Raw genomic sequence first — 13144 nt, 5'->3', positions numbered from 1 at the left:
TTGACAGAGTTAACATAGCAAGGATATTCTATAATGCAAACAAAAGTGTTAACATTCCCTAAGCTTTAAGTACCTAAATCACTTCAACCAAGTATATTGTTCTTTTTCCACTCTAAAACTGCAATAGAAGAGTAGTCTAGGACATTTAGCCATCTTGTCCTGACAAATAACCAATTCACCTTTTTTCCCAGTATATTCTTAAGTATTGATTTTACCAAGTGAACTCAGACATGTGTCACACTTATCCAATACAGATCCTTTTCCTTGGAAATGTAGTTTGAACATCAATCAGTCACCTGGCCTTTCACCTCCAATTCCTGTTGCCACTGTCTGTCAACTATTAAAGCCTGGCCATTTCTACAAATGTTATTTTTAGAAACTGAAATACATAGTGACTCCTATGAAAAATATGTTTCTTGGAAAAGCATATAAATGTTCAGCTGATTAAATTTCTTAATTAAAATTATTGGTTTGAAAACTTGTTTATAAATCCATATTTCAAAGATTAGTAGGTATTTACTTTTAAAACCTATTTCCTGAATAGCAATATTACCATTGTAATATTGTAATATTACCTCCAGTGTAGAGGACAACAAGATAAAAGGAAATTCTAGCTGAGTGGCAATGTTACAAGGGTCTTCAAATGCAGAAGAGAGTTTTTGTCTCCGCCTGAATCCAATGAGAGTCATAGAATAACACCCACCTTGAGCTGCAGGCCTCCTGGGACTAGAGTGTTTGCTGGAAGGCTTTTAATGTGTTGGTAGACATAAGAGGAGAATTGCTCCTGCTCAGCCTGTAATTGGGGGCCAAGTTTAGAGAGATGACCTCTGTTGCTTTTGATAGCTGTCTGCAATTCATCAATCAGCCTGCTTACCTGAAGGGGTTAAATTACAAGAGTTGTTAGCAAGAAGTAATTGTTGATGTCACACCTATTAGATTTTTGAGTATCCAGCATGATGGGGGAAAATGACTTCAATACAAGAATTTGAGTACAGATATAGCCTTGAGTAAAGATTAGAGATATACATACATTCCTTCATCAACAAATTTCATTTATGAAAAATGTCTAACCTTTTTACTTCAGTAATATGGAATAGGTGGCCATTGACAATTACTAAATGAAAAATATCTCTGGGTATAAAAAGGAACATACACATCTGACAAGTTTACAAAGGACTTTTAAACTGCTTATTACAATAAAAACTTCCTAGGACTTGAATCCAATGTACATAAACTACTATCACATTTTGTTTTCCTATATGTACCTTTTTAGAATATTTTATTTCAACAAGTTACATTGAAATTTTTAATACATATATTAAATTCACTAAGATTTGTTTGACCTTTAAAATAAATAAGGGCGCTCTGGCCCTCACTAGTAATCCCAACAACCTGGGAAGCTGAGGCAGGAGCATGGAGAGTTCAAAGCAAGCCTCAGCAAAAGTGAGGTACAAGCACTTCAGTGAGACCCTGTCCCTAAATAAAATACAAAATAGGGTTGAGGATATGTCTCAGTGGTCAAGTGCCCCTGAGTCAATCCCCAGTACCCCCCGAAAATAATAAATAAGTAAATAACTGTTATCTTCTTCCAAATATTCTAGAATACAATTTTTCCAAATTTCATAAATGTAATTTTTCAAAATATCCATACTTTAAAGACAATGCTCTGTTCTAGACACCATTTTAAATATATATATATCAATGACAAAATAAAAGCATAGAATTTTTCCAGAAACAAAATAGACTTATGAACACATACCTGGGATTTAAAAAAAAAATTTGGACTTCTAATCAGTGTATTTTAGGATGGGCATATGAAATTTACTTATGGATTATTAATAAAACATGGTGAGGAGTCAGCAAACTACTGTTTTATAGTTTACAAATTAAAAATCACTGCCATTTCTTTGACTTTCATTGTTCATATAAACTTATATTCTATATAATTCTAAAGACTGAATTCTTTTTTATTGCTTCACAGGCTTTATTATTAAAGGAAATTCATGTTAGATATTCAGCTGTATGGCATAAAATCATTTAATGTCCCCAAATCATTAATAAAAGAATACTAAATGACATAGGATAATGGGTAATCGACTTGATTTTTATTGGTCAATACACGGTCATAATCAAAAGAGATGAAGAACAGAAATCCACTTTATCAGCAATTCTTTAAAGTGATCAACTTTGAAAGCTTGCATTAAAATTCTGGCTCTCCCACATACTGACTAGGAGACTTTGAACAAGGAATAAAACCCTCATGCATAAATAAATGAAGAATAATATTGGTCTAACATACTGAGAATTAATTTGATAAAAGAATAGACAGCATGCTGTCTAGCCTAAAGCAGGTAGGTGCCCAGTGCATCGGTATATTATTATAGTGTTTTGTTTTTTAAATCTGTGTTTTCTGCATATCGAGTTTTAATTATATTTTTCTTGGTCCATCATTCCTATTCTTACCTTTATTTCATATGAGGCAGATAGAAATTCTCAACTATCTGCTGTATAGATTTTATACCTCATTTCAACATCCACAAACAAAATGAAAACTCCTCTAAGATTCTTTCATGTCCTGACACCTCATCCTCCTTCTTTCTCTCTCAGCTAAAAATATGGTATTTGAATTTGCTGAAATTTGCTAAAGAACAAGCTTATATTCTTAATTATGTGGCTTAAATATTTATTTTTCACTTTCCCCTAATGATGTTTGTGAGTGTGTGTGTGCACACATATATTTGGTAAAAACTAAACATAGTTGAAGTTTTTATACATGTAAAACTTTGATTACATTTGAATTTTTTTTTTTTTTTTTGTATCAGGGATTGAGCTCAGGGGCACTCGACCACTGAGTCACATCCTCAGCCCAATTTTGTATTTTATTTAGGGACAGGTCTCACTAAGTTGGTTAGTGCCTGACTAGTTACTGAGGCTGGCTTTGAACTCGCGATTCTCCTGCCTCAGCCTTCTGAGCCGCTGGGATTAGAGTCATGTGCCACCACACCCAGTTTCATTTGACTTTTACCAAGAACTTTACAAGTATCAGATGCATGTAAACAACTTACTTCAATATAATTCCTATTTATCTTTGGTCTCCCGTAACTCTTGTTTGTTCCTATGTGATCAATCTTCTACCTTCCTTTAAACAATCCTTTCTTCTAAACAAAGGGTTGGCAGATATTTTCAATAATAGGCTAGTTTGTAAATATTTTTGGCCTTATGGGTCATAATGTTTCTGTCAAAGAATTTAACCCCACAGTTGTAGTTGTAAGGCAGTCACAGATCATATGCAAAGGAATGGGCATGAATGTGATCAAATAAAACTTTATTTATAAAAATAAACAACGGACTGAATTTGGCCCTCATCTAAATATAAATTTTCTATCCTTCCTTTCCTTTTTTATAAGTAATACTTTGGTCCAAGTCATCATTTATTTCCTCATCCCTATCCCAATGTGGATTACCAAAATACCTAGTGACTGGATTCCCAGTCCCTAGACTCTCCCCTGTCATCCATCCTGCCACCTTCACAAAATTAATCCAAACTGAACAGTAAACGAAACCCTCTAGTGACTCTCTGAGATTTTATAGCTTGATATTCAAGATTCAAGACCTTTTATAATCTGATCCCTACCTGGCTTTATGGCTCATATTCCCACTAGACCCTTCCTCTCTAACAAGATGTCCCTTCCCAATGTTCCCATTCCCCACCACACACACATATACAGATTCCTTCTATTTCTCAAGTGTCATAATAAATTAGAAAATATTTATTTATCTATTATGATCAACACTCTTATCTAATAAACAAGGAAAATCAGGTCCAGAAAAGTTAACAGACATATAACTGACAGCAATGACCCAAAGTGACTTGCTTTGGCCAATGAAATGTGAGCAAAATGAACGTATACCACTTCTCAACAGAAGCTTTACAAGTTATCAGTTCTAGCATTGCTCTTTTGCTCTGCCATGAAAACAGCAATGTCCCAATAGAAACTGTTCCTTCAACCTCTATCCCATACTGAAAAAGACATACGGGAGAGAGACAAACAACCTGTAGCCAACATAATATTTTGTTTTAAGTAACTAAGATTTGGGGCTTGTTAACCAATGCAGCATAATCTAGCAAAACCTGATTGATACACTGATTTCTGCTAAGTCTTTGCAACCCTATATAACTTATCTAATAGGATACTAATAGGCAGCCCTTAAGGGTACATAGAATGTGTACAGCAATTTCTATTAGTCATTCATACAGAAGCCCTTCCTTCATGGTCAATCAGTTAACTTGGAACAAAACTTTGGAAATCATGGGCATGTAAGGTAGTAGAAAGTATATGTTATGTGTGTATGCGGGGTCATAAGAGACATAGGAAGAAAAATAATATGAAAAAGAAAGAAGACAAGAAGAGAAATTAAAAGGAGATGGAGATGGAGGAAATGAGCAGGGAAGAAAGAGAAGAAAAAATGTTAAAAGAGACAATATTATTCATATATTATATACATGTATAATATTGTCACAATGAAACCCATTATTCTGGTATAATAAGTATGCACTTATAATTAAAATGGAATAGAAGCAGCAGATCCAAACAGCAGATCTATTAAATTAAAGAAAGCTGTGGGAAAACAAAGACAATATTATTCATAGACTATACAATTCAATGGCAGATTTCTTTCATGATGTTCTTTGATTTTCTAAAGGAAGGAATGAATTTATACACTTTCCATAGTACTGTTAACTCTAAAATGTTGTAAGATTTAAAAATGAAAATGATAGATGATTAAATATTTGTCAGTGCTTTCAGCCTCATCTTCCCCTTCAGATCACATTATCCTATAGCAGCAACTGTCCTCAAATGATAGATAACAGTATGTTATATATCAAAGCAAAACACCAACAGGCCAGGTGGCTTGTTGTTATGGTTATTTGATGATATTAAAACTCAAGAAGCAAAAGACTTAAATGGGAGGATTCCTTTTGTGGAAAGCCTTGGTTCTCTTTGAATTCATTTCCAGCATCATGCAATTCAGGAAGATGTAATTTTATGCAGCCTTTAAAGTCTACCAAGTATCATGCAATGTATTCTGATAGTCAATAATGCTCTCTGATTTTATGTACTTTACCTTGTACTATATTAAGCCACACACACAAAAAAGGAAGAATTTCAGACTTTGATTTGAGAGCATTTTTATACATGACTGGTTTTACTGTCACAATCCATACACTTTAACTGATAGGGGATTTCATGTGACATCAGAAATCAACCAACCATACAATTGATGATGTCATGATGTCATTTGCACTCTAAAGGGCTACTGGTTAAAGATTTAAATTTTCATCTGGTTAAATTCTGTCTTGCTTCAAGAATATTTCTATCATTTTTGCTCTTTTCCTTGGCCCCCAGATTACATGAACCATAATTAAATAAGTTATCACTTGTTTCTTTAAATTGAAAATTATCAAATTGAATGTCCTAGCAAAGATAACTTCAACATAGGGGAAAATGTATCAAGAATACTACCAATGACGTTTTGATAATGTTTCCCTTCAATTTTACTCAAATTTTGTTGCTTTACATATTCATAAAGCCTTTTATCCTCTAAGTGTTATGTTTTATTCTCAGTTATTATGGTAACATATCACCCTTAAGACAATCCTACTCATGAAATAACTCATATACTGAAATCAGGTAGGTAATGACAATATTCCTGATTTATTTCACATAATATGATTTTTTTCAAATCACAGATGTTGCTAAAAGAGAAAAATGTTCTTTAAAATTCTTTATCATAAATCTTTTTTTTTCTGCAAATCCTTTTTTTTCCTCACAAAGGCAACGTGAATAGAGGTAAAAGAAGACAAAACTTGACCTTTTGTGATCCCAGCATTAATGGGTCTGTTCATAATTCAATCTATGTGTGTGTGGGAGCATCCATGTGGAAACATAGAAGCCTGAGAGACATAAAGCCTTTCCCTTTAAACATTATCTGACCCTATCAGTCCCATTCACAAAAGAAGGCTTACGTATGCATATGCTGAAAAAATGCACCATCTCATTGTGCAACAGAAAGCCTACTCATTCTCCATGGAAATGCAGCGCGGAAGTGACACTTGTACAGAATTTGGGAGAGTGACAAATGAGCAGAAGGTAGAAAAAAATGAATATTCTGGTGAGGAAAGAAGCCAAACTTCTGACAGAATGCAAATGTGCACATGTTTATAGACATACACATAGGTTTTTACCTAACACATAGGGAAGTTTGACCATATTTATATGACACGTGCATGCAACTCTTGAATTCAATTAAATTTTCAAGATGATTTATAGTCAACACAAAATATTGTTCAGCTTATAATCATTCTAAAGAGTATACTTAATGAGGTTTGTGCATGTCTGAGCCATACATTGTGAATCCTGTATATTGGCTATTATTAATGATGCTTTGAGGATCTTCTAGCTTTTTCAGTGATGGGTTCAGCTGTCAGCCTGAATTCTCTGTGGTTTTGAATCCACCCATATTATTAAAGAGAATTCCAGAGCACTTTGCACAGAACTGTCACTTGAAATCATCACAAAGGGTGGCAGCCTCTATGCTAGGAACATCATCGTGGCATATAACATACAGCATGATCTCAAAGTCAGATCAGCACTTGAATTTAAGACCAAGAAACTTTTTAATTAACAACATATTTAAGATGAGTCAAAGGGAGTAGGCAGAGAAATTAAAATGGTATTTTAAAGCTTCCTAAATCTCTTCTTTGTCTCAGGCCCAAGAACACAGTTTTTTAATTTTTTATTTTTTGGGGGTTGGGGTGGGGTGTTTGTTTGTTTTGTTTTGTTTTGATTTTAGGTTAAAAAGTAAACTTAATCCAGAATTGATAAACAAAGACTGAGAGCCTGTGAGCAAAGTTAAGTATCTCTTCATTTGGAAGCTGCGGTGCAGCATAACTATCAGGGATCCCAAAGTGTGTGGCACCTCTTATTCCTAGCACTTTAACTACTGCCAACTTTTAATAGTTTCCTTGAAGCTTTCCAACACAGATTTAACCTGTTTGCAGGCAGAGGTCCTTTACGTGCTGTCTTTAGGCCTACTCAACAACCCCATTCTCATTCCCCTCACAGATGAAGGGAGTGACTATTAAAAATAGAGACATTTTAAGTGTCTTCATAACTTACCTAGCAATACGGATATGGTGAGGGCAACAAGGACAATGTCAACTGCACCTTTTGACATGTGACCGTGCGTTACTGACCTCTAACTACATGTGTACAATAGACCAAGAGTCCCAACTACTCTGCTTGGAGATCCATCACCAGGTTGGCACCAATGGAAATACTAAGTCAGATGTGTCCTTGAGAGTTACAGAATTCCTCTAATGGCCAACTTTGGCTCAAGGCTATACCAACAGCTTTGCCAAACCTTTCTTGACTACACAATGGTCTAGGATGCTTCCACCCAATCTTACTTGGGGTTAGGTCTGCATTTTTGTCTCACAGATCTCTCAACCTTATCATGCACTCTCATAGGCATTTCTTCTAATAAAATCCTCAGACATTTAATTCCACCTTGGTTTCTTCTTTTCAGAGAATTTAAAATAGCACAATTTTAAAAGGGCAATAATATATTACATACAAATTTCCAAAAACATGTATCATCATCTCAAAGTGGCTGTATGATGTATACATTATTACTCCCAGTTTTATGTGGAAAATTTTATGAAATAAAACAAAATTTTAAGATAAAATTATAGGCAGCAGAAAAGGAACTAAATTTATATGTATATGATGTTTAATTTGGTTTGAGATATGTGCAGAATATTATATTTATGTAAAAACATAATTTTTCCTCAAATTTCTCATTTTTCTTTCCATCAGGATTTGACTTTTTTTGTATGTGAATTAGAGCTAAAACTTGATGTCACAGACTTTTTCTAAACCAAACACTAGAACTTATGCATCCAAATCAATATAGATGTTTTCCAAGTAATCTCTTAGAAATTATTCTCATAGCCTCTTTGGGGGCATTGCCATTTTTAAAAATAAACTATTTTCATAGATTGCCAAATATATTTAGAGATTATTATACATACACGCACATGCACACACACTCCTTTTGTAATTTAATTTTTGAAGAAAAAAAAAAGAAATTTTGAGCCACATAAAGAACTGTACAGAAAGAACTCAGAAGAGTTAAATAAACAAACAGATAATGATGATAAAGAAGAAATACCAAAGAAGTATAGATATTATTATATTTGGAGGATGAGACAATTTTTATTTCTAATGTTGCTAATAAGGTGGCATTAAAAATTATATATTTAACATAATTATCATTTTCCTGACCCACTAAACTTTTTAATTTCGATGAAATTGTGATTTTGCATAAATATCAAAGAGCAAAATAATTATAAAGTTTTAAAGGAGAAAAATATTTAATCTGTTATTCTTTTTGATAATTTTCTATTTAATCTCTAATACTAACTGGTTTTGTTAAAGATAATTTTAATTATACTGATGAATCTAGAAAGACATTTGCACTTCTCAAAATTTATGATACACAGCATAATTATTTGAAACTTACTATAAAATGGAGTAAAACTCTAGCTCTGGTAACATCTTTTTCAAACACATAGAGAATGATATTTTTAAAATTTGTAACTAGCAACTTAGTCTTATAACTTGTTAATATTTGGTAGAATGAGACAGAACCATAACTTAAATCTATGTAACTATTATTTATTAGATTTTAGAAAAGATTCAAGTTTAATTTTTCATATGAAATATTCTCTACTGACAATGCCAATCAATGATTACACTATCATATTTAATACCAGACATATATGTCCCAAATATTAATATAGTTTTGTGTAAAGATTGAATTTACACAGAACAATTTGGTGCGTTGTATGTGTTCATTTGTTATGAAATATACAGTTAATGAAGAAGATGCAATCACATTGATGACAAACTATTAAAATCCTAAAGCTTGGATAGACTTATTTGCCCAAATGTCAAAATAAAATTGCATGAGAAGCTTATTTTGTAATTTTCACATTATCATGTTCCTTAAGTTGCTTAATGAGTTTATTTACTGACATTAGTATGTGGAAATTAGGAAATTTGTGTTTATTCCTCAGAAAGATTAAATGCTTTTTCATTCTAGAAAACTACTTGAAGACAATTTTCCCCTTTTGTCTAATACTTATTTTGTATTATTCTTTCATTTACGGAATATGCTGTCAATGTCACAGCATGAGCTTTGGAGAGAAGAAGGTTTGATTTAATAGTTCTTCATTACAATATTGCCTACAGAATCTTATGATTAGCTTCCTTACCATTGACATTGCAAACTACAGTTTTCCCTTGGTAAAGATAACTTTGTTGGCATACCTAAAATTCAGAAAAATAATTCTATTTTTAGATGACAAAAACCCCCACAGATTTAGATTTATTAAAATTCAAAAACAATTTATGTTTTCCCTGTGTTGGCATGTTTTACAATTTTCAGTTTCAAGTTACATGTAATAATTTACTAATCAAGGAAATTTATGAGAAAATAGTCATAAGACATTTTTCAGAAAATCCTAATTTGATTCATTGTTTCAAGCACATAATTATTTTTCAGACTGTCCATACCAGTAAAATAAATTTAAGGATTTTTTTCTATCATATGTTACTGTCAATTAACAATAATTGATTAAAACTCAAAGTAAAATTTATCTTAATTTTAAAATTAAATTATTGTTGTTTAAATATAGTTACAAAATAACTCCCTTACTTCTTCTTCTGCTTTTTGGTGCTCCTTTGCTGTCATTGAAAGGATAACTTTTTCTGTAATTTTCTCCTTCTTGTCATTGAAGGCCAGGTTCAACTAAAAGAAATTAATAAATGACATGAAAACAAGCACTTTTTACTGACTCCTAATAGCAATATTTTATTCAAACACCTAATTTAGCATAATCTTGAAGGCAATTTATATTAATTTTGCCTGTACATATATGAAAATGAACTTGCTTAGATTGAATAGGAAGTTCATTTTTATACTTAAAACATGTGGCAAACTGAATTTTCACTTCTTTTTTATTGTTTGTAAGATTACCAAACATGAATTTGGGAGGGTAAGTCACTAATTGCAGACATTTGACACTGATTGTTTTTTAAAGCATTTTAAAAATGAACTTTACTTTAAAAAATTTAGACTGATATTCTCTAGTAAAACCTTTCATTGAAAGTAGGGGAAAAGTTGGCTGCTATTACATCAGTTTAAGAAGCCAAAGACATAAAAGTGTCACTCTAGAATGTGACAAATTATGCTATTTCATAACAAAGTATCATGTATCTAAATACCCATTACCTCTAACCTACTCCATTTACACAGTCAGATAAAGGTCATCTAGTATTGCTCTATTTCTTTATAAATAATTCTTATGGAAGTAAAATGTGATTTTCAACAAAATATAAAAGCTAAACTCAATAATATTTACTCAATTGACTGACATTAACAGAAAGAAAGAACAAAAACCTGATAGAGACCTCATGAATAGGAATATTAACAACTCTTAAGCAAAGGCCTTGAGAATTGGGCTAAAAATACCATGTTCTAAAGTTTTGTTAATGTTGATGTTATAAGTAAGATTTATCTATTATATATCTGGAAATCATGTTTGAATTAACATGAATCTTTAATTCATACCCAACCGGAAGAACTGTGCCTCCTTGTATTTGGGATAAAGTGGGAGATGTCAATTCAGCAATATGTCTTCCTTAATCTAGCTGTGCATAGAAGCTAGAAAAATAGTGTCAAACCTGTAAACATCCTACCAATGATATGTGATATAGCTCAGTATATCATCAGACATTCTGATTTGGTAAAAGGGTGGGGTCCAGAAATCTTTAGATGATCTGATGATTACTGCAGGTAAGGAATTGACACATATTTCTGTAAAGGGTCAGTCATTCAATATTTCAGTCTATGGGGTATAGGAGGTGGCATACAGTCTCTGTCTAATTACTCAACTCTGCCATTGTAGTATGAAACAGACAATGCATAAATGAATGAACATGGATATGCTTCAGTAAAACTTAAACAACAAACAAACAAAAGCAGGTGACAGGTTAAATTTAGCCTGCAGGCAGGGTTGGCCAAACCCTGCCTTAGGTTGAGAACCACTATAGTTTTGTTTTGTTTTATATCACTATGTAAGACTGGTTTCAGGACGGTTTTCTCCAAGAAATATTTGTTCCTTTGATAAAGTGATACAAGAAACAAAATCTTAAATATGGTGCTCAATTCCACATGTGGAAACCTATGTGTGAACCCTGGTATAACATACTGGTCTCAAGTCTGATTATTTATCAGGGGAGTTTTCATCTCAGGAGGAGAAGGGTATAGAAGACAGCAATTGGAGAACATTCACTACCTTACCATGCTCAAAATTAATTTGCAAGAGCAAAAATTTCAGAGTAGATATTTTTAAAAAGAGAAAACAAAACAAAACAAAAACAGAGGCATGAAACTCTTTGTTTCCACAGCAGGTAAGTCAGATTCTAATGAGGTTTCCCAGGGTTATGACATTTAGAACTGCTTCCAAGTAACTATTTAAAAGGTAAAAATTCTTTACCTTTGAAAGCACCACAGTTGGAAAAAGTCATCTCTACTCTAACATCCAAATTCCAAAGAAACACTACACTTGTCTACAGAAGTAGAGGGAAAAGCATGGTATGCATAGAGTCCTATAGGAAAGGCATGCAGTAAGAGTAAGAAATCATCAACAAAAATAAAGATAAATATATGGGGCCTCTTCTGGAAATAGACAAACCACTCCAAGAGAAATATTTTAATGTGATCATTTAAAGAAAATTATTGAGAGCAAAAGTCAAATGAAGAGTGCATTTTCACCGGAGGTATTAATAATATGCAGTGCTAATAGCATCTTTTCCTCAAAATTCATGACATGATAACAATGGTAGGATTCTTCTCTCCTGTCATTTTTGATGATAATGTCCTGTTTTCTCATTAAGACAAAACTAGTTGCCTTTGATTTGCTGTCCTTATCTCAAATATATGAAATGAAATTTTGTTGATGAAGTTGAGATTTTTAAGGTTGATTTTTCATGTGTTGAAGAGGACAAAATGTTCAAAAACTAAAAAGCAAAAGCAAACAGAAAGATAGCTATAGTTTGTATACAACTGTGAAAAAGCAAATGCCCATGAAGTTGAGGGAGGAGAAACCTACTTGGTCCTAAATGTATCTTGCCCCTTTTAAATATGAGCAAATGATCCCAAATGTTCATTGTTCACATCAAAATCTAAGAAGCTAAATGGCAAGGTTTAATTCACCATTTTTCCAGGCCTTGCTGGTAAGATTTTAAAACCTGTAACAAACATTAGCCATTTACAATTAAGTTAAAGTTGGGCCCATTCAGTATTAATGGGAACCAAAACAGATAGAACAAGAAATAGACTAGTCATGAATGATAGCAGAAAGGGAAGAAATAAAAAACATAATGAATTTATCAAAGAAAACTGAACAAAAATGCTTCTGGGAAATAGTATGTTTAGATAAACAGAAGATAAAATGATTAAATTCACCTCAAACAGTTTAAGAATCAAGAAAATACCTCTACAAAAGTGTTATCAACAGATTCTAATGAAATGACTTGCATTGGTTATGACCTTTCAGACTATATCTATTTTATTTAAAACTATTAACACTAAGATTTCAGACATTGTTCCTTCTCTAAAATATGAAAAGATCAAAGTTGAATATTATACAAATATATATAAAACATGTGATCCCTTGTGATGTAATTGAAAGTAATCTTAATCTTGAGGAATTCTTGAACATTTATTGACTCAGGAAGCTTTCCCATGGATACCCTAAAGAGGAAAACATGTTAAAATCCTCCTGTTGGAGAAGTACAATTAAAATTGCAGTGAACTTGTGTTATGTGCACCATTAACAGCTAATGACTTTCCTTTTTACCTCCCTCCAAAGTATTTTGAAGTTTGTTTACAAAAATCATACAGATTGTATAATAATTTGTATATAATCATCAGATAAAATATATTTTACAGAAAATAACTCAAACTATTGACTCTAGAGTATACTTATTAATATCTTTAGAAAAAGTACAAT

At 32.4% G+C, this 13144-nt stretch overlaps 1 protein-coding gene across 1 annotated transcript in view; it reads right to left on the bottom strand.

Moving 5' to 3' along the window:
* The window catches only part of Dcdc1 (doublecortin domain containing 1), a 444844-nt gene that overhangs the window by 252194 nt on the left and 179506 nt on the right, over positions 1 to 13144 (bottom strand). Inside the window, exons 8-9 of the mRNA XM_077797956.1 lie at positions 9784 to 9876; positions 704 to 874 (exon numbers count right to left, since the gene is read on the bottom strand). Coding sequence (XP_077654082.1) covers positions 704 to 874; positions 9784 to 9876 — 264 coding nt within the window. The remainder of the gene's footprint in view (positions 1 to 703; positions 875 to 9783; positions 9877 to 13144) is intronic.

The sequence above is a fragment of the Urocitellus parryii genome, chromosome 4, assembly GCF_045843805.1.
Source record: "Urocitellus parryii isolate mUroPar1 chromosome 4, mUroPar1.hap1, whole genome shotgun sequence".
In the NCBI taxonomy this organism is placed as follows: domain Eukaryota; kingdom Metazoa; phylum Chordata; class Mammalia; order Rodentia; family Sciuridae; genus Urocitellus; species Urocitellus parryii.
The sequence above is the reverse complement of the archived record's forward strand: the minus strand, read 5'-3'. Positions and strand labels throughout refer to the sequence as shown.